The following is a 25,799-nucleotide window of genomic DNA, read 5'->3' on the forward strand; positions in this document are numbered from 1 at the left end:
TCCAGTTTTCCCAGCACCATTTATTGAAGAGGCTTTCTTTTCTCCATTGTGTGTTGTTGGCCCCTTTATCAAAAATTATTTGACTATATATATGTGGTTTTATTTCTGGACTTTCTATTCTGTTCCATTGGTCTGAGTGTCTATTTTTCTGCCAATACCATGCTGTTTTGATTGTCGTGGCCCTATAATAGAGTTTGAAGTCAGGTATTGTTATGCCCCCAGCTTCATTCTTTTTCTTTAGGATTGCTTTGGCTATTCGGGGTTTTTTATATTTCCATATAAATCTGATGATTTTTTGCTCTATTTCTTTAAAAAATGTCATTGGAATTTTGATGGGAATTGCATTAAATTTGTATATTGCTTTGGGTAATATAGCCATCTTGATTATATTTATTCTTCCTAGCCAAGAACAAGGTATATTCTTCCATCTCATTATATCTTTTTCGATTTCCCTTAACAATGGTTTATAGTTTTCATTATATAAGTCCTTTACATTCTTTGTTATGTTTATTCCTAAGTATTTTATTTTTTTTGTTGCAATCGTGAAGGGGATTATTCTTTTGAGTTCCTTCTCAGTTGTTTCATTGTTGGCATATAGAAAGGCTATTGATTTCTGTATGTTAATTTTGTATCCTGCGACCTTACTGTATTGGCTCATTGTTTCTAGTAGTCTTTTTGTGGATTCTTTGGGGTTTTCGATGTATAGGATCATATCATCTGCAAAAAGTGATACCTTTACTTCTTCTTTTCCGATATGGATGCCTTTTATTTCTTTGTCTTGTCTGATTGCTCTGGCTAGAACCTCTAGTACCACATTAAATAAGAGTGGAGAGAGTGGACAACCCTGTCTTGTTCCTGATTTAAGGGGGAAAGCCTTCAGTTTAGTGCCATTTAATATGATGTTAGCTGATGGTTTATCATATATGGCCTTTATCATGTTGAGATATTTTCCTTCTATACCCATTTTGTTGAGAGTCTTAAACATAAAATTGTGTTGTATTTTATCAAAAGCCTTTTCTGCGTCTATTGATAAGATCATGTGGTTTTTGTTCTTTGTTTTGTTGATATGGTGTATTACATTAACCGTTTTACGTATGTTGAACCATCCTTGAGATTCTGGGATGAATCCTACTTGATCATGATGTATTATTTTTTTAATATGTTGTTGTATTCGATTTGCTAGTATTTTGTTTAGTATTTTAGCATCTGTATTCATTAGAGATATTGGTCTGTAGTTTTCTTTTTTTGTGCCATCCTTGCCTGGTTTTGGTATGAGGGTTATGTTGGCCTCATAAAATGTGTTTTGCAGTATTGCTTCTTCTTCAATTTTTTGGAAGACTTTGAGTAGAATGGGAACCAAGTCTTCTTTGAATGTTTGATAAAATTCGCTGGTATAGCCGTCAGGGCCTGGACTTTTATTTTTGGGGAGGTTTTTAATGGTTTTTTCTATTTCTTCTCTACTGATAGGTCTGTTTAGGCTTTCTGCTTCTTCTTGACTCAGTCTAGGAAGGTTGTAGTTTTCTAAGAATTTATCCATTTCTTCTAGGTTGTTGAATTTAGTGGCATAAAGTTTTTCATAGTATTCTACAATAATTCTTTGTATATCTACGGTGTCCGTGGTGATTTCTCCTCTTTCATTTTGGATTTTGTTTATATGAGTTCTTTCTCTTTTTTCCTTGGTAAGTCTTGCCAAGGGTTTGTCAATTTTGTTGATCTTTTCAAAGAACCAGCTCCTTGTTCTATTAATTTTTTCTATAGTTTTTCTGTTCTCTAATTCATTTATTTCTGCTCTGATTTTTATTATCTCCTTTCTTCGGCTGGTTTTGGGTTGTCTTTGTTCTTCTTTTTCTAGTTCCTTAAGGTGGGAAGTTAAGTGGTTCACTTGGGCTCTCTTTTGTTTGTTCATATATGCCTGAAGCGATATGAACTTCCCTCTTATCACTGCTTTTGCTGCATCCCATAGATTCTGATATGTCGTATTGTCATTTTCATTAGTCTGTATATATCTTTTGATCTCTGCACTTATTTCTTCTTTGACCCATTCATTTTTTAAAAGTATGTTGTTTAGTTTCCACATTTTTGTGGGATTTTTTTCCTCTTTTTTGCAGTTGAATTCTAGTTTCAAGGCTTTATGATCAGAAAATATGCTTGGTACAACTTCAATTTTTCTGAATTTGCTGATATTGTTTTTGTGGCCCAACATATGGTCAATTCTTGAGAATGATCCATGTACACTGGAGAAAAATGTATACTCAGTCACTTTGGGATGAAATGTCCTGTAGATGTCTATCATATCCAGGTGCTCTAGTGTTTTGTTTAAGGCCACTATGTCTTTGTTGATTCTCTGTTTGGATGACCGATCTAGAGCCGTCAGCGGTGTATTGAGGTCTCCAAGTATGATTGTATTTTTGTCAGTTTTTGTTTTAAGATCAATAAGTAGCTGTCTTATATATTTTGGTGCTCCTTGGTTTGGTGCATATATATTAAGAATTGTTATGTCTTCTTGATTCAGTGTCCCCTTAGCCATTATGAAATGGCCATTTTTGTCTCTAAGTACTTTTCCTGTCTTGTAGTCAGCATTATCCGATATGAGTATTGCTACACCTGCTTTTTTTTGGATGTTATTTGCTTGGAGTATTGTTTTCCAGCCTTTCACTTTGAATTTGTTTTTATCCTTGTTACTTAGATGAGTTTCCTGTAGGCAGCATACAGTTGGATTTTCTTTTTTAATCCATTCTGCTACTCTGTGCCTTTTTATTGGTGAGTTTAATCCATTTACATTTAGTGTAATTATTGATACTTGTGAGTTCCCTATTGCCATATTATATCTTGCTTTCTGTTAGTTTTGTGTCTTGTTTGATCCTTCTCTTTCGTTTTTCTATCTTTTGTTTTTATTTGGTTGTATTCCATACATCTTTCCTCTGTTGCTATCTTTTTTATCTCATGTGCTTCTGTGGTGGTTTTTTCAATGGTGGTTACCTTTGAGTAATGAAAAGGGTCCCTACCCTGTTCATTGTAGCGAACTATTTTGTGAGTACTTTTGCACTCCATCGTCCTTTGCTACTGTTAATCTCCGTCTTCTCCCCCTCTTTCTTTTTGTTGTTGTCACAGTTTAAATTTGGTTTTATTGTGTTCTTCTTGGAGCTTTTACTTGTGGCTCTGTTTTTTTTTGTTCTTTGTATCTGATTGGAGAACCCCCTTTAGTAATTCCTGGAGTGGGGGTTTTCTGATGATAAATTCCCTCATCTTTTCTGTATCTGTGAATGTTTTTATTTCTCCTTCGTATTTGAAGGATAGCTTTGATGGGTATAGTATTCGTGGCTGAAAGTTCCTCTCTTTCAGGACTTTAAATATTGGGGTCCACTCTCTTCTAGCTTGTAGAGTTTCTGCTGAGAAATCTGATGATAATCTAATGGGCCTTCCTTTATATGTTGTATTCTTCTTTTCCCTGGCTGCCTTGAGAATTTTTTCTTTGCTGTTGGTTTGTGTCAATTTCATTATGATATGCCTTGGAGTAGGTTTGTTGGGGTTAAGAAAACTTGGAGTTCTGTTTGCTTCTTGAACTTGAGGCTTTAGTTCTTTGAAAAGTCATTTGATGAAGATTCTAGCTCCACAGTTTGTTAACTCTCTAACATGTGAGCCTCAGTTCCCCAAAATATAAAATAGGTAGCAGTTCCTTATACATTAGTGGAGAACAGGGAATGAGGGAATGTGTATGAAGGTTCTAGTCTAACCTATTATATAATAAATCTTCAATAAACAATCAAGTCGAAGTCCTCCCTACTTCTACAGTATTATTGTAAGCAAGCTGCAGGCTTGTTTAGCACCACGGTCCAACACTCCTGTAATGAGCCAGATTGTTCGGATAATTGGCATTCTCCCACCAAATGCAAGATTGACAGATGCAATAAAAGTCTGTGCAGTTACCCATTCCTGTAATAGAGAGTTCTCATTAAGAAAATGAATTAATTGGCTTACTGATGTTTTAGTGAAAGCCAGATCTGAATAAGTAGACTCCACAGTACTGAGAAAAGCAAATTAAACACTAATAAAGAGAGAAATGTGCTTGCTTTGGCTGAAGTCACAGCCATGGGCTCAAGTCAAGGCTTTGGGTTTCAGATCTGTCAGTGTGAATGGATACTGATGTCTGACAGATTAAACTACTCTGATTCCTCCCTGACAGTTCAGTCTCTCTGCAAGTCACTCAGACCAGTTGGAGGCTGCATGTGTCTCATGTGTCTCCTCCCCTAGAAGCTTTTCATCAGGGATTCCTAACCCCTCATCAGGAAATGTGTCTACTATAGAATCATGCTTCACTCTTTATCCCCACCAAAAACAGTTAATAAGACATATTTGGGACAAACTGAAAATGAGAATAAAATTTCTTCAGAATTATTCCCAAAGTAATGATGCTCATACTTCATTAGAACATTTTGTCCTAATCTCTCTTCTCCCAGTGACTCACTGCTCCCTCTTCAATATTTGGAAAGATTTATATATGATTAGTTTTTCAGGAAAAAATATAAATATACACATATAAATACACACACATATTATTTATGCGAGTGTCTTTCTTGTCCTGTTAAACAGATACAATAGTGTTTGGCCAGTGCTTTTTCTCTTTATCAGAATCATTGATTTTTCTCTCTCTATTGGTCATTTCCATTAGCTTACAATCATGTCATTCCCTTAATCTTTAAAAAAATAAAAATCAAACATCTCAATTGACTTTACATTGCTTACCAGCTACAATACCTTTTCTCTGCTTACCTTTATACTAAAGTACCCCAAAGAATGGCTTTATACTCATTATTCCCCAATTCCACTCCTTTTTTGACCTGATCCTCTTCATCATCTCAAGGCTTGTCACCTCGCTCACACCCTTTCGCACAGAGCACTTCAAATAAACTGTACCTGATGGCCACATTGCTATGATCCAAGGTTGATTGTTTGTCCTTATTTTAGTTATCTTGTCAGTAGCATCTGAGACAGTTGGCCACTATTCTTCTGTGAAGTTTTTTTTTCACTTGACTTCCAGGTCAATAGGTTTTGATGTTTCTCCTCATCTCAATGACTGCTTGCTCATTTCTAGTTTTTTTCTGTTAGTATCCCCTATCACCTCAACTTCTTAACTTTGGAATATCTACTAGTCATTTAAAATGTAATATGTTTAAAACCAGATTGATCTTTTCATGCCATCCTGTTCTTTATACAATCCCTCACCTCAACATGTAGCAATTTATTTCTTCTGCTGCTTCAACCACAATCTTCAGAGACATCACTAACTCCTCACTTGTTTTTACATCTCACCTTCAAAGAAATCAATCTGTTGGCTCTCCTGTAAAATGCCAGCATATTTCAAATATAACTACTTCTCACCATCTCTGCCTCTGTTATCCTAATCTAGGCAATTATTACATTATCATCTATCCTGTGGATTATTGGAGTAGTCCCCATTCAGTTCCCATTTCTCCTGCCCTTGCCTTAGACAGTCTGTCATCAGAAGGGCAGCCAGAAAGTTATATCAGAGTATGCCTCTCCTCAGAATTCTCTGACAGCTTTCTTTCTTCAAAATCCTCACTATTGCATACAAGGCCCTACATATTCTGGCCTTTGTTACTTTTCTGGCCCCATAAATTTTTATTATTTTTCTCTCTCATTCACTCTGCTTTGGTGACATGGGCCAACTTGCTCTTTGTTTTGGCCAAACCAGGCACATTCACCTCAGGGCCTTTGCATTTAATGTGCTGTTTTCTCTTATTGGAATAGTTTCCACCTAGATATCCACATGGATTTTATAGCTTTAAGGTTGTCACCAAAAGGCTGCTTTCTCTCTCAGTGAGGCTTTCCACCCTACTTATTTCAAAACTGCCCCCATGCTCCTCACACAATACCTCACACCATCTTGGCCTTAAACATTAATGTCCATTGGCTTCATTATATGTCTTAATTATGTATCTGTTTATAGTCTCTATTTTTTATCATTTGAGTCTGAGTACAAAGATGGTAGAAGTTTTAGTATGTTTTAAATTCCAGTGTTTATAACAATACCTCACATCTAATAGATACCCAATAAATATTTGTTGGAACAATTAATAAATTGATTTATTAAATGAAAATTAGAGAGACTATTGATATTCTAGCTCAAGAATTATTTAAAATAAATCCAAATTTAACCTTTAACTGATACCATTTATTTTCCTATTACACTATGTTTTTAAAGGCAAAATAAATCAGACAGAATCCTTAATTCCTCACATCCATGTCTATCACAAGATAGGTGACCCCACATAAGGAAAGATAAAGAAAAACTCATTTTACTTGGCTCAGGGCTATATTTAATGAGTATTCCATGTATATTAGATGTTAGAGACATAATTATATATTGTATATGTATATATGTAGACACATTTTTCTCATGTGTAATCTGGAAGGCTCCTATGCTCGCCGCTATACCACCAATGCTGCACTCATCTATAATCTGACCTTAGAAAGACCTTCTATTAACTAAAAGTAGAAACCGTGCCACACGGCCAGCAGGAAAGTATATGGCGAGTCTATACTGGATTACCTATATTACATACCCAATTCTATCCTCAAGCATTGAGAATGATTAAAATTCAGAGCCAATTGATAGAGAAGAATTTCTAAGTTATATTTTCCCACTGAAATTTTTATTAATTTGCCTTTGCAAGCTTTCATTCTGAAAGCATAATGCCATTGTATTTATTTCATGAAATCCACTTTCTAAAGCGGTGATGTCAACAGCCATTGCTCTAATTAACATTTGTGATCAATTTTGCACACACTGAAATTGCATTTCCTTTTGACCAACAGGCTTGCAAGTGATAGCTCCAGACTATTCTGTTCTGTGCAAACTAATTCCTTTGAAAGAAGCTTGGTGGGAGGGGATCTCAAGTTTGAAAGGTTTCTGAGAAAACAGAAGCCTAAGGATTATTAAAATTTAGGACTCCAAGAAACTGAGACAATTTAGACAATATATGTAGGGGTGTGACATTTGTAAGAAAACTGTACACTGCCTGTATCTGAATGAATACATTAAAAATAATTAACTATCTGTTTAGAATGAGATGCTGTTTCAATCTTGAAAAAAAATTAATATATTAATGATCTTTATTGGACAGGAACTGTAAGCACATATATTATTTCCCTCTAGTACTTTCATGAATTGCCTTGTTACCTATGGGTAATCAATTAATTTTAATTTAATAAGCATTAAAATCATTACCTACTGAGCCCATAGGTAATCAAAATAATAGTGTTGTTTGTTCTAATATACCATGGCTGCATTCCAAGAAGATATGACATTTGGAACAATAAAGATTAGAGCAGAGACATAAATTCTGAAATATGCATTTGCTGTGACTGAATTTGCCACTGCAGCTGTTTTCCATGTACTTGGAGATGAGGACAATGGGAGATGAGTCTAAATTGTACACTGGGAGCAGCCATTGGTATACAAAATATTTCCTAAAAAATGAAGATGAATAGGTATTCACTTATCTTTAAAAGATATTTCAGGATAAATCTCATTTAGCAATAAAACTATGATTCTCCTCAAATGCTAAGGTTTTGTTCTGCCTGGAACGATGAGGCATTATTTTGCAGGGTTCAGCAATTGGAAGGACAAAGTACCCCCGAGGGTTTATCAAAAGAGTCATTAATTTCTGAAATAATGGTTTTAATAAAGCATTTCTTGCCCGGGCTGGTTGGCTCAGCGGTAGAGCGTCAGACCAGCGTGTGTAAGTTCCAGGTTCAATTCCTAGTCAGGGCACACAGGAGACGCAACCATCTGTTTCTCCATCCCTCCCTCTCCCACTTCTTTTTTTCTCTCTCTCTCTTTCCCTCTTCTCCTCCCACAGCCATGCTCAAATAGTTCCAGCAAGTTTTCCCCAGGCACCGAGGATGGCTCCATGGCTTTTCCTCAGGAGCTGAAATAGCTTGGTTACCGAGCAATGGAGCAGTGGCCCAGACAGGCAGAGCATCGCCCTGCAGGGGCCTTGCTGGATGGATTCCAGTTGGTCAGGGTGCATGCAGGAGTCTGTCCCTCTGCCTCCCCACCTCTCACTTAATTAAAAAACAAAACAAAAATAAATATTTAAAAAATATTGATTTATAATTGGGGTAAAAAGTTTACTTGATAATTTTGAAGGAGATAAAATTGACATTGGAATAAGAAAGGTGACAGACACCAATATTATGAGATATGTGAGTATACCCTTTTTATGAGAAAATAGCATTTCTTATGTAAATAATCTAAATCATAAAGATAATGCACTGTGCTTATCTCCAAAACTAGAAACATAAACCATGCACTATATCAGTATTACAAAATCTTTTCTTTGTTACAGTTTAATGAGAGCTAATTTCATGTATGGTTATATAAATTGATAATACAGTAATCTGTTTAAGTGCTTGAGTTAGAAAAAAAAAACACAACTCAGGGGCTGTTCAGATGTGTTATTCCTCTTGCTTTTCCCAGTGCCACTTGCCTCCTTTTTTCCCTAAATGATGATAATGTCCTAGAGACTACTGGGTTTTATCCTGACTTCATTCTTTCTGTTTCCTTTTGTGTGGAGGTAGACAAGGGATAAGAACCCAGGAAAAATAATTTTTAGGGTTATGTGATGTATGTCTGTAAATAGAAAATATACAGATACTGTTAGCTCTTCTAGGAACTTTTTAAAAATGTGAATCATTTATTAGGTAGCAATGCTGTGAAAAAACAGCAGCTGTGACATCTGTGAATAGTGCCTACTGTGAATTACAAATGGGTTTTTGTTTTGGGTTGTTTTTTTTTGTTGTTGTTGTTGCCTGACTTTGTTAAACCAAACTAACACCATTTCAAGGAGAGATTATTTCAAGCAGTTCACTGGGCTCAGTGGTCAGGAGAAATATCTTTTCTGATGGTCATGCTATTGATACACAGCCTAAGGATAGTTTTCTCAATAATTCACAGTTGATAAAATAAATTTGGAAAATCACTATCACATTTTCTCCACCTTGAATTAAGCTGTCTCCCATATGTTGTATTAAACATATAACCCATGAGAGAATGTGTAAAGAAACTTATCAAAAATTGCTTTCTCTGCGTAACTGAGTGGGCAGAATGCCAGAGATACCTGCCTTACCCACTTCTGTTTTGCTAATGTCTGTTTCTTTATTAGTTCCTTTACTCTTCCTCCTTCTTTAATTCCCAACACTTTTTATTTAATTTTCAAACTCAATGGGCACATTTTAGGCCAATACCTAAAATCAAAAGAGTTTTGTTGTGTATTTACATTTTCTAAAACTTAAGATACTTACACTAAAATTTAATAAATAATTAATGAATTTTGGAATCAAGCAAACTGTCAATTAATTAACTGGATATTTCACTTTTTATCTAGTTATCATATTGAAACCATGGCAAGTAGTAGGTTAAATCTCTCTCTTCTTCATCTGTGGAAATGCTTGTCTAGACCCAAACATTCTCAAAGCAGCAGAGAGCACACTACATGATTAAATCAATATTGTTGCTTGGTGCTCTTAAATGTTAAAATTTCTCTTTCCTCTCATCAAGTCTGTCCTGGGTTGCTCCCTAGAACTAAATCAATTTTATAAGAAGCATATTAAACCTTAACTGAAAAATAAATTTTTGTTAAGCAAAATCCCTTCTAGTCTTAAAATGAGAAAATTGTAAGAGTCCAAGGCAGAGCTACTCGACTTGGACATAGGGAATGTTCTGCCCTCAAGCTAGGAAATCCCGTCACTTCATGCATTTATTAGCTCAGCATGTATATACAATCTGGGCCTCCCTTGTGACCCTGATTCATCAACATCTGATATCTTGCTCCTGATAAGCACCATTTGGGTTTTTAACTGGTTCAAATCCTCTTACATTTTTCAGGTAGGACCATGCTACTTTTAGATGCAAGTGTTGGAGTTTTCAGTGACTCCTCTCTGATAATCATTTTGAGGAAGTGAAGTAGTAACTTCTTGGGTTATCTCTAGAAGGATTTATCACATATTATATTTCTATTAATATTAAGTTATCGGGTTTACAAGGCATATATAACAATAAATTAAGAGTGAATGTAATTTTAAATTAAAAGCATACAATATAAAATGTTATTACAATGTAAAAGTAACGCATGGAAAATCTATATCTTAACAACTGACACCAGGATTCTTCTGAATTTCTTTGAATATCTTGATAAATTGTTTGAAGGAGGAAATTTATATTTTAAGGACATAAATTGAGAACAATGATAAAAGATGACCAAACTCTAGGGAGTTTGCAAGAGAAGAGAAGTAAGACTTCTTACTTATTTTTACTAGGATAGTGTTTGGAGGCAAAGAGCTGATCAGCATTGATGAAGATTAGTGTCAAGGTCATTGCCCTCCATGACCCTAAACTTTTAAAGTAAAATATGCTATTCACACAGAGGTCCTCTGTGAATGGCATCTGTGTGGGACTCTAGGGAAAAGGGCAACACTGTTGGGAGCTGAAAGAGCTAGAGAAAGATGCTACCATCCGTCACCTGGAGAAGCCAGAACATAGAATCATTTGATATTAAAGACATAAAAAATCTGTTATTCAAATATTTCTAGGAATGATTGGACTCTGAGAGCTTCCTACCTAATAATAGGTTTGAGTCATTTAAATTTATTTAAATTTCAAAAAATGAATGTAACGAAACACATTAAAATATTTAAAGTGGTATTTCTAGAAGGTGGGAATATAAATAATCTTTATATTTCTTTGTATTTTCCAAATATTTGGAAACAACCAATATTACTTTTAAATTGAAAGGAAAACATAAATAGATGCATTTTCTCATTGAAATGTACCAAATATGAAATTTACTTCTGTACCACTGTTGGTTTACATACATCAGTGCTACGTAAAAGAAAGTCGGTATTTACATTCATATGCTTAGCATAGAATTTTGTCATTTGCGTTCCTTTTTTTTTTTTACAGAGACAGAGAAAGTCAGCGAGAGGGACAGATAGGAACAGACAGGAACAGAGAGAGATGAGAAGCATCAATCATTAGTTTTTCACCTTAGTTGTTCATTGATTGCTTTCTCATATATGCCTTGACTGTGGGCCTTATAACCCAACCAAGTAACCCCTTGCTCAAGCCACTGACCTTGGGTCCAAGCTGGTGAGCTTTGCTCAAACTAGATGAGCCCATGCTCAAGCTAGTGACCTTGGGTTCTCGAACCTGGGTCCTCCGCATCCCAGTCCAACGCTCTAACCACTGAATCACAGCCTATCAGGCTCTTCTGCATTCTTTATTCAGATTGCTAGCCTTGACTTATTTTTTTTTAAAGGTATATAGAAGGAGTAGTCAACCTTTTTATACCTACCACCCACTTTTGTATCTCTGTTAGTAGTAAAATTTTCTAACTGCCCACAGGTTCCACAGTAATGGTGATTTATAAAGTAGGGAAGTAACTTTATAAAATTTATAAAGCAGAGTTACAGCAACTTAAAGCATATAACAATCATTACTTACCAAGTACTTTATGTCAGATTTTCGCTGTTTGGCAGAATAAATCTTTATAAAACAACTTACTATAGTTAAATCTATCTTTTTATTTATATTTTGGTTGCTCCGCTACCGCCCACCATGAAAGCTGGAATGCCCACTAGAAGGTGGTAGGGACCAGGATGACTACCACTGGTATATAGGATCTCTGTAAAATCAGATTGAAATCTATAAGGACAAAACCTCAGCTTGGCATAAAAAAGTGATGATAATAGATTTCTGATTTAGTGAGCTCTTTAAAATGTAGATGTTGACTTATAAGTGCCATTCATACCCTAATCGTTTTAAGAAAAATAAATAAAATAAATCTCTGTCTGTTCTCAGAACTTAAAATGAATACATACTTATATATTTTGTTCTTAAAATATCAACAACTTGTTTAAATATTTAAATTGAAAAGAAAAACTGAATAAAAATATGAATCACATTAAATTCTTAGAAAAGAACAGATATAATATGACAGTAAGGCAAAGTATATCTTTAGCAGATGTTATGTGCCTTGATTCTTAATAAACACCAGTTATTAAAGGTCAACAAATCTACTTTCAAATGTTACTTTTATTTATACCAAAAATAATTAGGACTATTAATAATAATAACGATCCATTTAAACGGCAACTCTTGTTTCTATCTCTGTCATAATGTGATTTACTTTATTGTATTTTGCAGCCAAAGATGTCCACATGGCAATATATATATATATATATATATATATTTGCTTTTGATTTTGTTTCATCTTTTTCTCCCTTGAAATGATAAAAAGTTCACAAAACATTTAGGAAAGAGAATCATTCTACAAAAAAAAGAGAAGATTAGAAAACAAAACCATCTTGATTTATCTCACTGCATTTTTCACTTTTATTTTCAGTAAAAATAATCCTATTGCCTGTACTTTTAAATACCTACTATGAAGGTGTGTATGAGCTCTTTTGAGCTCTAAAAACAACATTTCTTGGTATATTATATTAAAATCCCATTTTTAAATGTTAAAGCTTTTTAAAAAATAGATACATGGTCATTCTTAGCTAATTACTGTCAAGTCCAAGGATAATCTATTTCTTATGAAAAAAAAATTAGATAAGATGACTAGGTTTTCTGGTCTAAGTCAGAGCTTAAATTTACTCTCTCTGCCTTCTCCCCACAATTGCACATTCTATTGCTTTCATTCAGATGCAGCCTTTATGTCTTTCAGTCAAATGCTTTCTATTTAAAATTTTATTCGTGATTTATCTTCTCCTTAGGAAAAATTCTAGGTGATTTCAATTGTTACCGTTATAATACTGCCTCCATTTACATTTTTAAAATATTTATGAAGATGTTTTGGATATTTTTATGTTCATCCATTTCATTATCTGCTGGGACACAGCTATTGCTTTATTATTTTGTGAACAAGTTCTGCAGCAGTGAGACTTTCTTTTGCCTGAAGTACTTTGCTCACTGAGTACACTGCCACCAAGGGGCTTCAGCCTTCAGCATTCATGATTTAAAAAGAGAAATTATTGCACTTTTTTTTCCTGTTACATAGAAATATCCTTTTTCATTAAATAAACATGCAGTTATAATTAGGAGTTAAATCCAGGTGCCTCTCTACAATCTCATAACTGACTTTCCCCCAGCAAGTCTTCTTACTCCAACCAGAAATGATTACCCCTTGCTCCATTAGATATTGTTTCATTTAATTACAGTATGTTACAATACAGGATAAAATATTGATTTACTTATTAAAGAGCTGATTTGAGGCTAAAAAACAGTCTTTTTATATTTTTACCACAAGTCAATTTTACAATTCAAGATAGTAAAACAAAAGTATTTAAAATCCTACTTTAAATGTATTCTCAATTGAATTTTAGTCCTTTCACACATGTAGGAACAGTTTTGTCTCCTCTGGTTTCTGGGCTCCAATGATTACAAGAATTTTTTTTCATATAAGATTCAATAGAGTTACAGATATATTTATGTATTACTGGAATATAAATACTAAAGCTAAATAATGAAAAATAATACTTTAATGGTATACAATTTTAAGGAACACAGAGAAAGGCTATAGTTAGGTGGAAAAACCGTTAAATGGAAAAATAATGAGGCTTAGATGGGAAATATAGCTTTCTTAGATTATAGCATAATCCCAAACAAGTGGCAGGTTCTGAAGTTCTGATCTGTAAAATGGGAGGAAAATATCCAATTCACACAGATGAATATAAGGATATAATGTGAAAGCACCAGGCTCAATGCTTGACATAGAACTCACCAAAGGCTAGTTCTCTTCTTTCCCTTCCTTTCCTGAGTCAGAACTATGTGAAACAATAACAAAAACTGAACTTGATCTGGATAAAGATTAAGATGCCTTTCAGGTAATGTTATAGTAACAATGCCACTAATCTTAAAAATCTTAAATCAGTAGACTTAATGTAAACAGCAATTCATAATTTCATGGCAAATGTTTACCATTAGAAAAGTCAAAACAACTTGCAATGTGATCTTAAATATTTTCATAGTTGTATATTTCCACGTGAATGTTCTTTAAGACTTATTCAAAAGCTATAGTATTTATAATTTTATTATTCAAAATTATTTATTAAAATCACTCATAGTAACTATCTTACTGGTCAAAAAATGCAATAACTAGCACCTGCAAGCTCACTAATTGGTCACTGTCTAGAGAATTTACTGAATGGACAATGACATGTATGAAATAAAACTGTTTACTTCTCTGATATTGACAAAAGAAGTTTCTAATCTCTTTTCAACTTGCCATTTGCGATAACAAGTACATACTTGATCATTTACTTGCTATGTAAACACCTAACACTGCCAGAAAAAATATTTTACAAAGTAGAAAACTGGAAAATCTAGATATTCTATCTCTAAGAAATAAATTTATTAAGAAAATATTTAAACGAAATCACAAAATAGCTCTAGATGTTTAGATAAATTATGGTAAAATGCACTGGCTGATGTTTCAATGCATTGTGTTGGCCTGAATCTAGTTCTTAAGAAGAAAAAAGTAGTTTGTGGAGAACATGAAGAGTCTGAGAAAGGCTAAGTGTGTGCATTGACACTAAAACATTGTGATATTTGCCAAGATCAAAACCACTTGTACCGTGATACTGAACAGTATTAAATGTCTCTTTTACTAATGGTAAATTCTTGAAGCTACTAAATTTTTTTTTTTGGTTTCATGTTTCTTATATCAAAATTTTACTATACCATAGTCACTTCTCTCAAACAACTACAACAAAATAATGTTCATTTTTGGTTGAAGAAAGAATGAAGAAATAAAATGGAGGCATTATTGTCAAGTTGCTAAATTATTAAAATCAAGTAGTATGAAGCATTAGGAAATAATTCTATTCTTACTTTAACTAGCCTGAGAACTTAAAATTTTGGAATTTTTAGTTGTGTATCAATTACTGGAGATATATTATACAATAGGTAACCTTATGGGGAACCACCTGACATCCATTATCCAGACCCCTGGTCATCTGGGGGATTACCTGCTCGGATCAATCCAGAGGCTCAAAATACAGGATTGATTCTTCTCAAGCAGTTAGTTAGTATAAATTTCTCAGATTTTCTTTATTCTTTGGAGCTCTCTGAGTATTGCTTGGTTGTGAATCTGATTTATATATCCGAAAACCCTCAAATAAATATTTGCCATTTATTTCTAGCCATAGCCTCTTGATTCTTTGTGCATGGTTGACTTGATCTCTGTTGAACTTATCCACATAATGCTTTTACAAATTTCTTATTAGGAAAAAAATAGTCTTTGCTATTTTTATTATTTAACAAACAATTTATTACCAACAAACTCAAAGATATTATGTTGGGTACAATGGGAAATATGGAATAAATGGTGTATGGTACTTGCCCCCAGGAACTGAGAAGTTGACAAAATCAACACTGACCAACTGGTTTATTCATTTCAATACTTAAATAGTGAACCTATCTATAGTATTTGCCAAAAACTATGTTAGGTACTGGCTACTGTGGTAAATAAAATAAAACTGACCTTGCCTCTATGGAATTCATAATTTATTGGAGAGACAGGGGGAAAAAAGCCTACAATAAATAAAAATAATTCACCAGTATTTACTTTAAACTATAAGTAGCTCCATAAAAAGGTCCTTCAGACTGAATAAAAGAAAAATAATAACACTTAACATTTATGGAGCACTCTTTATTTGTCATGTTGTTGTACATGTTTTAATGTATTTATATTTAATAATAACTATACTACAAAGAAAGGCATTGTCTTTATCTCCATTTTACAGTTGAAAAAACTGAAGCATAAAAAGATTGCCTTAGTCAAGGGTCCATGACTAGAAAGAGCAGAGCCCATGTTTAGACCAAAGCAGGTGGCTCCAGAGTACATGTTCTCAGCCTCACAATGTTTATGCTAAATTTGCAATGGAGATTAAAGGTGTGCAGTGGAGATACATACCTGTAGTCTCTCTCTCTCTTTTTTTAAAGTTTCCTGGAATAGATGAAGCTTAAACTGGGATTCAGGCATGGTTCAGAGCTCAGAATATTTTAGTCACAAGGAAGGGAGTTCTAGGTCAAGTTAATAGCCTGAAATAATGAAATGCAGGAAAGACAAGTAGACTTTGGTGACTGAGGTCTGCTATTAAAGGTGGGTCCTTGGTAGGCGGCCTGATATGAAATGGCTTGATGCCACAAAGATTGGAGAGAAAGACCTCTTAGGACGCCTCTTCAGACCAAAAGAGAGAAAATGAGTTATAAACTGAGGAAGTCACAGAAAGAATAAAAAATAGGGAACTGGTGAAATAGATTACAGTTAAGTAAAACTGTTGAGATATGTTGACCAAATTGATGGTCTGGTTGGGGGTTGTTTGAGGAAAAGGGAGGTTACAAAAAATGAGTTCAAGGTTTAGTTGGACATATTTTTAACTGAGTGACTTTGAGCAAGTTACTTTATTTCTATAAGTCTATTTATTCATATGAAAAATGGGGAATAGTAAACTCATGTATGTTGGAAGCTTAAATGAGATCATGGAATTGGAGTGTTATGCAGAGGATGTGCACACAGTCTCTATAAATGACATTTGTGACTATTTTAATAGGACTTGAAAATATCTTTTAAGTTTTAGGCCATTTCAATAAGCAGAGATTAAGTCATTAACTGAGTTGAGGAAAAGGGATATTTGGTATATTGAGATCTAGATGCTTGTAATATATCCATATGGACATTTACAGCTTGCAAACCAAAACCAGAGTCTTAAGTCAAGGGAAAGGTCCAAATTAAAGACAATGATTTAGCTGTTATCACAAGAGAAGACTGTGTTAAAAGAATCTTAGCTGATGGAGTAAGAGAAGGAAGTTACAAGGGGTCAGTGGTGATTTAGAAAGAGGACAGGGTCACGAAAACCAGGGCCAAAGTTTGAGCCAAAGCATATTTGAGAGGAATCCAGTAGATCTCACATATGACAGATCATCCATGGCCTTTGACAGAGCAGCTTCAGTAGTGGGTTTAAGCTCTGATTATCAGGAGGCAAAAAATGAGTGAAATAAAAAGACAGCTGGTGTAGACCATTCTTTCAGTTAACTTTGGCCTTGAAAAAGAGATTGAAGAGAAAGCAAGGTTGTTGGGAATATGTCTGTGTGTGTGTCTTATATTTGGTGAGCTGTTTTAATGAGAGATTAATGATGTAAAAGAGAGGGGACGATTGGTGGTGAGTTCTCGAGTGGATATGAATAACTTAAATCAAAAGTAAATACGGTAAATGCAATTTCATTTATTATGGATCTACTATATATTTAATGTTTTCACATTTATTTTCTTAAGTTCTAAGACACTCTGTCAAAATCATTTTTTCAATTTTCTGATAAAGAAACTGAAACAGAGAACACAGAGGTTGCCCAAAAGAAAAAGAAAAAGCTTGGTATATGATGAAGTTAGGATTCAAATCCAACCTGGCTGAATCCCAAGGCCCTATGAGTAGAGGATAATAAAAAAATTTGACAAAAAAGAGAGGAAAGTTGAGGGAGTTTAACAGTATGTTTAGAGGTGCAGAGCTAGGGTATCAAAACTGGGTTTGAAGACTTGGAGAAAAGTAAAATTCTATTACAGCCACTATGGTGCATTAAATGGGATATTAGGAAAAGGTTGCTAACTAGCTCCAAAACTTTAACTGAGACATGAATTTGTAATGCATGCCGTCAAGTGCAGTTATGTGACTTGTTCCAGTTTCCTCAGTTCTAACAGAACATCAATATTGAACAAAGGCCAAGCTTCTACAATTCATTGTAGGTTGGCCTATTAAAAATATATGCTGAAGTTAGCAGTTTGGCTATTTGTCTATGAATTCTCTAAAACTAAACTTTAAAAAATATTGAATATAGAGAGAATATGTGGAATTATTTTATTTAAGCCAATGTTTTACGGATATTATTATGTAAGTAAGCTAAAATAAGTCCTTAATTTTGAAGTTTGCCTTCTGCCCCATCATTGAGTAAATACATGTTGAGCTCCTCTGGTGAGTTTGATGTGGGGAGGGTGGAGAGCCATTATACATGACTAGCCTCTAGACTGGTAAGAAATAAAAACTATATAGGCAAAGCAGGGTATGCTACTATTTAGATTCAAACAGTATATTATATATGCTGAATAAAATGATACAGTCTACTAGAGAACAAACAGTATATAAATTACGAAAGGAGTAATGTTAAGAATGAGAGAAATAAAGGGCCAATTAGAATGAATGTGCACTGGCCTAAACACATAAAGCCTGCCTTCTGAGTAACTGGTTCTCAACACCAGTCAGTAAGTCACTGCTTAATATTAGGGATGCTCTAAGTGCTTTAACACCTATCCCTCTGTACCTTTATTCCAAACCCTTGACCACTTGAAAAATATCACAGTTGTTGTCTATCAGACAGACACACTAGAGGGCAATATAATCTCTCTCTCTCTTTCTCTCTCTCTCTCTCTCCTCTCTTCTTACTTTGTCCTCTCTCTTCCTCTCTCACTCTCTCTCATGGAAACAAGCACACACACACACCAGCCCACTGTTCACAAGGGAAAGAAAGTGTCTAGGTAAGTCAATGAGAGAAAGATGCCACAGGATTCCCATCACTGATGTGAGCAATAGAGAGTCTCAGCTGAAGTTCTCCTAAAGAGGCCAGCTACAAAGAGTACATGGGAGACTAACTTTCTATTTCTTAAATTCATCTGAAGTCTATTTATGCCTGAGATCTTATTAACATACACACCTAAATACATAAGTGAACAATGTGATGGAAGAAAGAAGATCTCATCTGGATATTGTTCCTAATTTAAGAAACTATCTTTTGGTTTTGCAATTCCATAGTGGTCCAGCAGAGAAGTATATATTTTCCTGTCTACTTATACATTGATATAATCATTTTTAAGTATTCTAAACTGGTAGAGATGTATGGAATGATATGTGTAAGATAATACAAGGAAATGTCACATATTATTTTGGTTAAAACACATTCTAATTTTTGCTGTATGCTTTACATCACAAAGTATCTCTTAATCTGTGGCCAACTTCCAGTTTATTTTCAGTATTTCAGATATTTTTGATTGAAAAGATAGCTTTTTATAGGACTGAATTAGTTTTCAGTATTGCTATTTATTATCTGATATAGTCTGGCTTTTCTCAAGAGTTCTGTTAAACAAACTGTGGTTCACACCCAATAGTGGATGTGTGTGGGTTTATATACCAACACTCTGCTCTTTGTCCAGAATTTATATTAATTTCCCCAGAGGATATTGTGAGAAACTAAAACTTGAGTAGTTTATTTGAAAGACCTGATGGATTATAGGAATATATGGTATTATAATCGTTAGCAATACAGTACTTTGAAAACATAAAAAAAGCATAGGTGTTAATTAGATAACTTTATCAAAGCATGAAAATTATTTATTCATAGTAAAGAGGCTCTGTTCATAGATTGTATATAAATTATTAACCTCTCAAAGAAAAAAGGTCATGAAGAAATGTTAAGAAATGTGACCTGAGGCTCCTTCTCTTCCTCCACTTCCTCCACATAGCTAACGCTAAGATATAGATAGCCCTTGTTTGTTTATGAATGTATGCTAATGGTCTCATGTATGCTAATTGTCTCTTTTTTTCTATATTTTTAAAATTCATAAGACTGTGTTCTTCTACCTACTTTATTCAGTAATGATCAAATTCATGCTACTATAACTCCCTTTGAGAACCTAAAATGAACAATTTTCACTGATGGCAGATAAGGAAGAATTGAGCAAATCTGTAAGTCAGCTGGGAGCAAAATATTATATGTTTGAATTTAAAAGTATATATTTCTTCAATACAGAAATAAGTTCCATTGGTAGGTTACAAACCTCAACATAAAAAAATATACTCCTTTCAATAATTCTGAAGTAATAGTTCATGGAAATTTGAATATATATGTCACCATGTTAGATTTACCAGAATGTGATTATGACATGAGAGCTATGTAAACATTATTAAAGAAACAATAAAGTATTTTAACAGCATAATGAGATTACACATTTTTTCTTTATCAGGTTTAGATATGCTCTTAAAAAGACATAGCTACCATAGTTTGAAATATAAAATTTCAATATTAGATTATCTGGTATAATTTCACTAAGAAGGTGTGGCTTTTGTATTTATATTAAATAAAATTAATAATTAAAAAAATAATTAAAAATATATTAATAGGAAACATTTTTCCTTGTGCATTACCACCTAATACATATGTTCTCATTTCCTTAACCACACATTTGCCAAAGGCCTTTCGTAGCTTGCAAAATTATTGTACCTAAAATTATCCATAACCATAAAATGCCCTTATAAATCTGTTGTCCCTTGCAACAGTTACAGTCACTTCCTTGCTGAGAGAATACTCACAAAACTAATCGATCTAGCCTACCTATAATTGTAATGTCTACTACAGACGTTCCAGCAAAATGGAATACCTCACAAAGAGATGAAATAAATAAATCATTTAACACATTTCATAGAATAATTATCAAGCATAACTTCAAAATTGAATGCTGTCACTATAAAAAGAGTGAATAGTCACTTAAAGACAATAATAGCAATCAAACTCTATTGGTATTATTATTGCAGAAACAGAGGATATTGTTAGGTTTAGGTTCAAGGCTCCTTTATATCCAGAGTCCCTTCAAAACTCAAATTCCCCTCACCCAACTTCCTACCAGGGCTCAAAACAGAACATTCTCACTCCCCACTGTGAAGTTGTAGTTAATTTGATTGCTATTCTCTCTCTTAACTGCTTCCTGGCCTTTACTTTGAAATGTATCAAAAAGTTTACCTTTGCAGGAATGTCATGGAAAGCTTACATTGGGGAGGGACTTGACCATTAGGGGAGCTTAAATCACAATAGTTGTTTCAGAAAGCCTAGCCACAGGCTCAGAGATGCCAGGTCCCAGCTGTTCCTGGGAGATTCCTGACCTCAGCTGTCTTCAAAATTTACCAAGGACACCAGACAGGACCACGCTGATTAGGCCCGAGGTACATCAGAAGGAACTTGTGTTTCTGCAGCTGAATCCCCCTCATCCTGCTCACTGTCAAGTCAGTGTCCAAGGTCACAGACCCCAATATGATAATCTGAGCATGTCAAGGTGATGGCAACCATGCCAGCAAATGCCTGCAGCAACCCCTATATCTAATACTCTCTCCTGCAGCTCGGGGCTGACACGCTTTGCTGGTCTCAGCCCACTTGTACCCAGGTGCTTTTAAAATAAACTTGTTTTTTGGAACACACTAGCCTCATGTTTTAGGTGCAGCCACAATTTCTGCCTTTTATTCTGGTTCTGAAATCCTGGAGGTGTGTGCCGAAGACCAGTTGAAGATCTAACCCTGACCCTGGGAGGTGGATGTTTGCCACCCAGGAGCGGTAAGCGGCATCAGCTCATCTCAGGCTTACCTCTGGATCCTGCCTCCCTTGCCCATGGAGGTGAGGAACTAGTTTACTGACCTTTTGGCCATGACTCCTGAACCCACTAAATCTTCCTTTCAGATACCAAAGAGAACAAAAGTATTTCCCACATCCATCAAACCCTTGACTCATACTTAATGTCTATCTATTGTCATTATTATATGGTATTATGCTATTTATGGAGTACACATAGTTTGCATGGGAATGCATCTGTTAAAAGCTGAGTCCTCCCTGGAAAACTAGAAATGCAAGCATCACTCTTTGAAAATCGAGGTTAATCTTAGAAAGTAATCTTGAGTATTGAAGAGTTTTAGGGGAAAATTTAACTGAGTTCACCAGTGGTTGAAAATTTGAGACTAGGGTTGTAGAGAAGTGAGATGTACTGAATTAATGGTATTGTGGGCAAATACATAAGGCTGAATTGAGTCACTGACTTACCTGACATAGATGCCATGTTTCCGTGTTGTACTGGTCAATGGCAACATACAATGGCTAGACGCTAAAACGAATGTACTCATCAGATATATAAGAATTGCCATCTAAATTCTTTCTAGGAGTAAAAATAATGCTTATTCCATCCTTGAAGGACATAGAATAAAACCTAGTAGTTTATTATAAACTTTATTTATTTTAAACACAGGGAGAACATGTCTTATTACAATTCCAGATAGTAATACACATTCTTTTTGGATAACTATTTTGGTATTTCTTAAAAGTGGTGGGAAAAGTTATATTAGCTGTCATTTTGCTGTCTGGAAATCAAAAATGCCAATGATTTTATAAATTTAATATCACACGGATATAGTCTAATAATCACAATAAAAGCTAAAATAATAAGAAGCTATTTATAGCTTCCAATGATTTATATGATATTAAAGGTTCATAGGCAATAAAAGTATTTTATGAGAAGCCAAATTTTGACAAATTTACCAACAAAACCATTGGCCTATTTTATTTTCCTAAGAATCATCAGAAATATAATTCACATTCTTGAGCAAAATATGCATACTTCTGTTATAAACAGAAAATTATTACTTTTCTAAAGTTGATTATGAAAACACAAAATGTGTTTTCTGGACTAAGGTCAGAACCTTTCCTTCAAAATCTTCCCTTGGTTAAATTTTTACAAAACTTATATCCTTCAAAGAGTGTTCTAAAATTGGGGGCTTCAACCTACATAATAAAAAACTGAGACTTCACAAAGAGAGAAAAGGAATAATAGATGAGGACAGATTTAAGTAATATGAATTAACTTTTAATAGGGTAAACTTTTTGAATGATTATCAAAATGTTTTCCTTAAATATAATAATAATCTAATAATGTGTTTTAAAACTTTTTTACTGTGTTTTATTTTATATCATGATTTTTTTGTCCTTGGTAAGTTGATATAATTTAGGGAAATAAATACTCCCTTCTCTTTTTTATTGTATATTTATGAGTAGTGATAGAAAGGACAGACTATAAGAGCATAGGCCAAGGGTGTAGAAAGTGAAAAAATAAAGTTGAAGAGAGAGACAAAATGAGTGTTTACAAGAACCCTTCTGTACCTAATAATGTCTTATTTAGACTTCTGAACAAAAGAATAAAGATAATAGGTTTTTACTTCCTCCTTACTATGTCCTCTCCAGTATTGAATAGGCTATATAGAAAGACCAAATACATTTCAAAAAAGCTATTTGGGGTGGGGGTGTGGAGTCAGAACTGGTTTATGGCAATACTAATAAAAGCTGACTAATCTCACAAAATCCTTTTTAAGACAATGAATGATTCAGGACGGACAAACACAGATGCAAGTAGCAACACAGTAGCATCATTTTCAAAAGAGCAGTGTATGCACACACACAAACACAATATTATTGGTGCAAAAGTAAATATTTTTGGTGCAAAAGTAGGTTTATAAAGCAGTGTATACACACACTCATTTTATAAAAAGAGTTTTAAAGATATAATGGGGAAAAAACTTACTGAGAAGTCTTCAAAGATTTTCTTGAGTTCTTTGTGATCATGCCTTTCAGCAATATTTGCTGGATCTAATCCCTCCAAATTTTTCATCTGAGTAGCCCAAGTTGCTCCTGGACACTGAAGCAAATGAATAGCCAAGTTCTTTAATCCAAATTTTGCTGCACAATGGAGAAGAGTTGGAAGCTCTTTGAAGCGAGTATCTGTAAGCATGAAAATCAGTAGAATTTAATGTTTTTATATCTGCAATCCCATTTAAAAAAAAAATTGAATGCAATAAGCTCCTAAAAGTAATTCCGACATAGTGGGACAGACTTTTAATGTGATTTTACATATAAGAAACTCTCAGTGGTTTTTTCAATGTAGAATCCCCCCTTTCTATTTCTCATCTTTATATATATATATATATATAGATATAGATATAGATATAGATATATAGATATATAGATATATAGATATATAGATATAGATATAGATATAGATATATAAAGTATTAATGTTTAACTCTTACTAGTGGGATAAATTTAATATAGAAAGGCACATCAACCTCTTAAATGTAACAAAACAAAAATCATTATATTGTAATAACTCCTTTTGAATGTAATTTGATGTTAGCCAAGCACTAAATAACAAAATTAAATAAGTGCATCTATAAAACCTTTTTGTGATTTTTACTGCTATGTCTTGTTTGCTTCTTGCTGAAGTTGAAATGAACATGAAATTCCTGGAGGGGTTATGTTAGATTTCTATGTGAATTTTTTTTTCCCAAAAGTAACTGCAACAAAAAATATAGGTAAGCACTTATATAAACATCTCATTTGGAAATTTTCATTAGGATTTTATAGCTTTCATATAAATGTTTTTCAATGTTTTTAAGTTTGAATTTCATATTTACTTATTAGGTATCAATTAGAAGACAGGTCCTAATTATGCATAACTAAAAAGTGATAAATATAAACTGCTGTCCCTGTGACACAACACACACACACACATGCACACTGAGAAGTGATGGTTTGTTATTCTTCTACACTTTCACACTTAGATAAAAAACATGTTATGGACATTACATACCAGCCTCCTTTAATAGCGGTGGCATTATCAGAAGCAGGCAAAGGTAAGACTTACAGCAATAGAAACAAAAGCCACTGTCAAAGTAAGAGTCAGTTCTCTTCCAGCAAAATTTTAAGCAATAGAAATAGTCACCTTATAATGTTTTTGAACACTAATCTGGCCTCATTTGCCTCTTTGTTATTTTGTAGACAAGAAAAAAGGAAGAAGAGAAAATTAAACCTTGAGTTTTCAATTCACTTGGGTGTTTCAGGGCTGAAGAAATTCAGTTTGTTGTTATATATGCTTTTAACAGAAAACAAAACAAATAAAAACCTTCTATAGACATTAAGAACTTATTGTAAGATAATATTTTACCCTTCAAAATATACTGAAACTAAATGACTATAGGTAAATCTATGCTCATATTTCAATAATAAATGCATTGATTCCTTCTTATATGATGTGCAGTGGGTTGAAGCTTATCAAATAGTTTATGAAAATAAGCTTATGAAAGCTGAAACTGTCTAAGGTAGATACCAATTTTCAAAGTAAAAAATTGTTTTCTTAAAAATGTCTAAAGATATAATTCCCTATTTATTTTCAGTAAGTTGCATTCTAATATATAATTTTCTCAGGTAATTAAACTAAGCCAAAGTTAATAAGAAAAAATATTTGCAGAATAATATAAGATTTTTAGATGCCCTTAGTCATCTCTTTGCCACACCATAAAATAAAAAAGAAATCACCTGTCAATCAATATTATGCGTTGTTCTAATCATTGATATTCTGGTGAATTTTTAAATCACTTTTATTGCAGCTTAAAATGTTGTTTTTATTAAATAAATATTTAGTCATTATTGAAACTGTTTCACCTTTTAACCTCACCAACCTCCCTATCAGTAAAGTCATCAATAGTAAGGCAATATAATATTTAAAATAACAAGAAATTTCATTAAGTTATTCCTTTAATTTTTGTACTTTAAAAAGAGTACAAGGAGTGTCACAAGTGGCCATGTTTTTTCAGGGAACATTTCTTAACAATTTTGACACCCTGAACCACGTTTTCTGACGCAAAGAGGAAATTCTGCTGATTTAAGATAATACTGCTGATACCATAGGGACCACAGGTTTGAAGGTTGGCTTCTCTATTTTTCATTTTGTTATTTTAGTGGTAGCTTAAAATCCATTAACCTACCTGAATTTTTTGTGAAGTTATAGACATAAAAGAGGTTTGGAGGACATCTAATTTTCTACCTATAGAAGCAGAATGATGTTCTAGGTCCTGCTTTGCATACC

General features: G+C 33.8%; 1 protein-coding gene across 2 annotated transcripts in view; it reads right to left on the reverse strand.

The window, feature by feature from the left end:
* Positions 1–25,799, reverse strand: part of BANK1 (B cell scaffold protein with ankyrin repeats 1) — a 395,229-nt gene that overhangs the window by 185,547 nt on the left and 183,883 nt on the right. For both annotated transcript variants that reach the window (XM_066280104.1, XM_066280103.1), the window contains exon 7: positions 23,460–23,656. In XM_066280104.1, the coding sequence (XP_066136201.1) occupies positions 23,460–23,656 (197 nt within the window). The remainder of the gene's footprint in view (positions 1–23,459; positions 23,657–25,799) is intronic.

This window comes from Saccopteryx bilineata, chromosome 5, assembly GCF_036850765.1.
Source record: "Saccopteryx bilineata isolate mSacBil1 chromosome 5, mSacBil1_pri_phased_curated, whole genome shotgun sequence".
Taxonomy (NCBI): Eukaryota; Metazoa; Chordata; class Mammalia; order Chiroptera; family Emballonuridae; genus Saccopteryx; species Saccopteryx bilineata.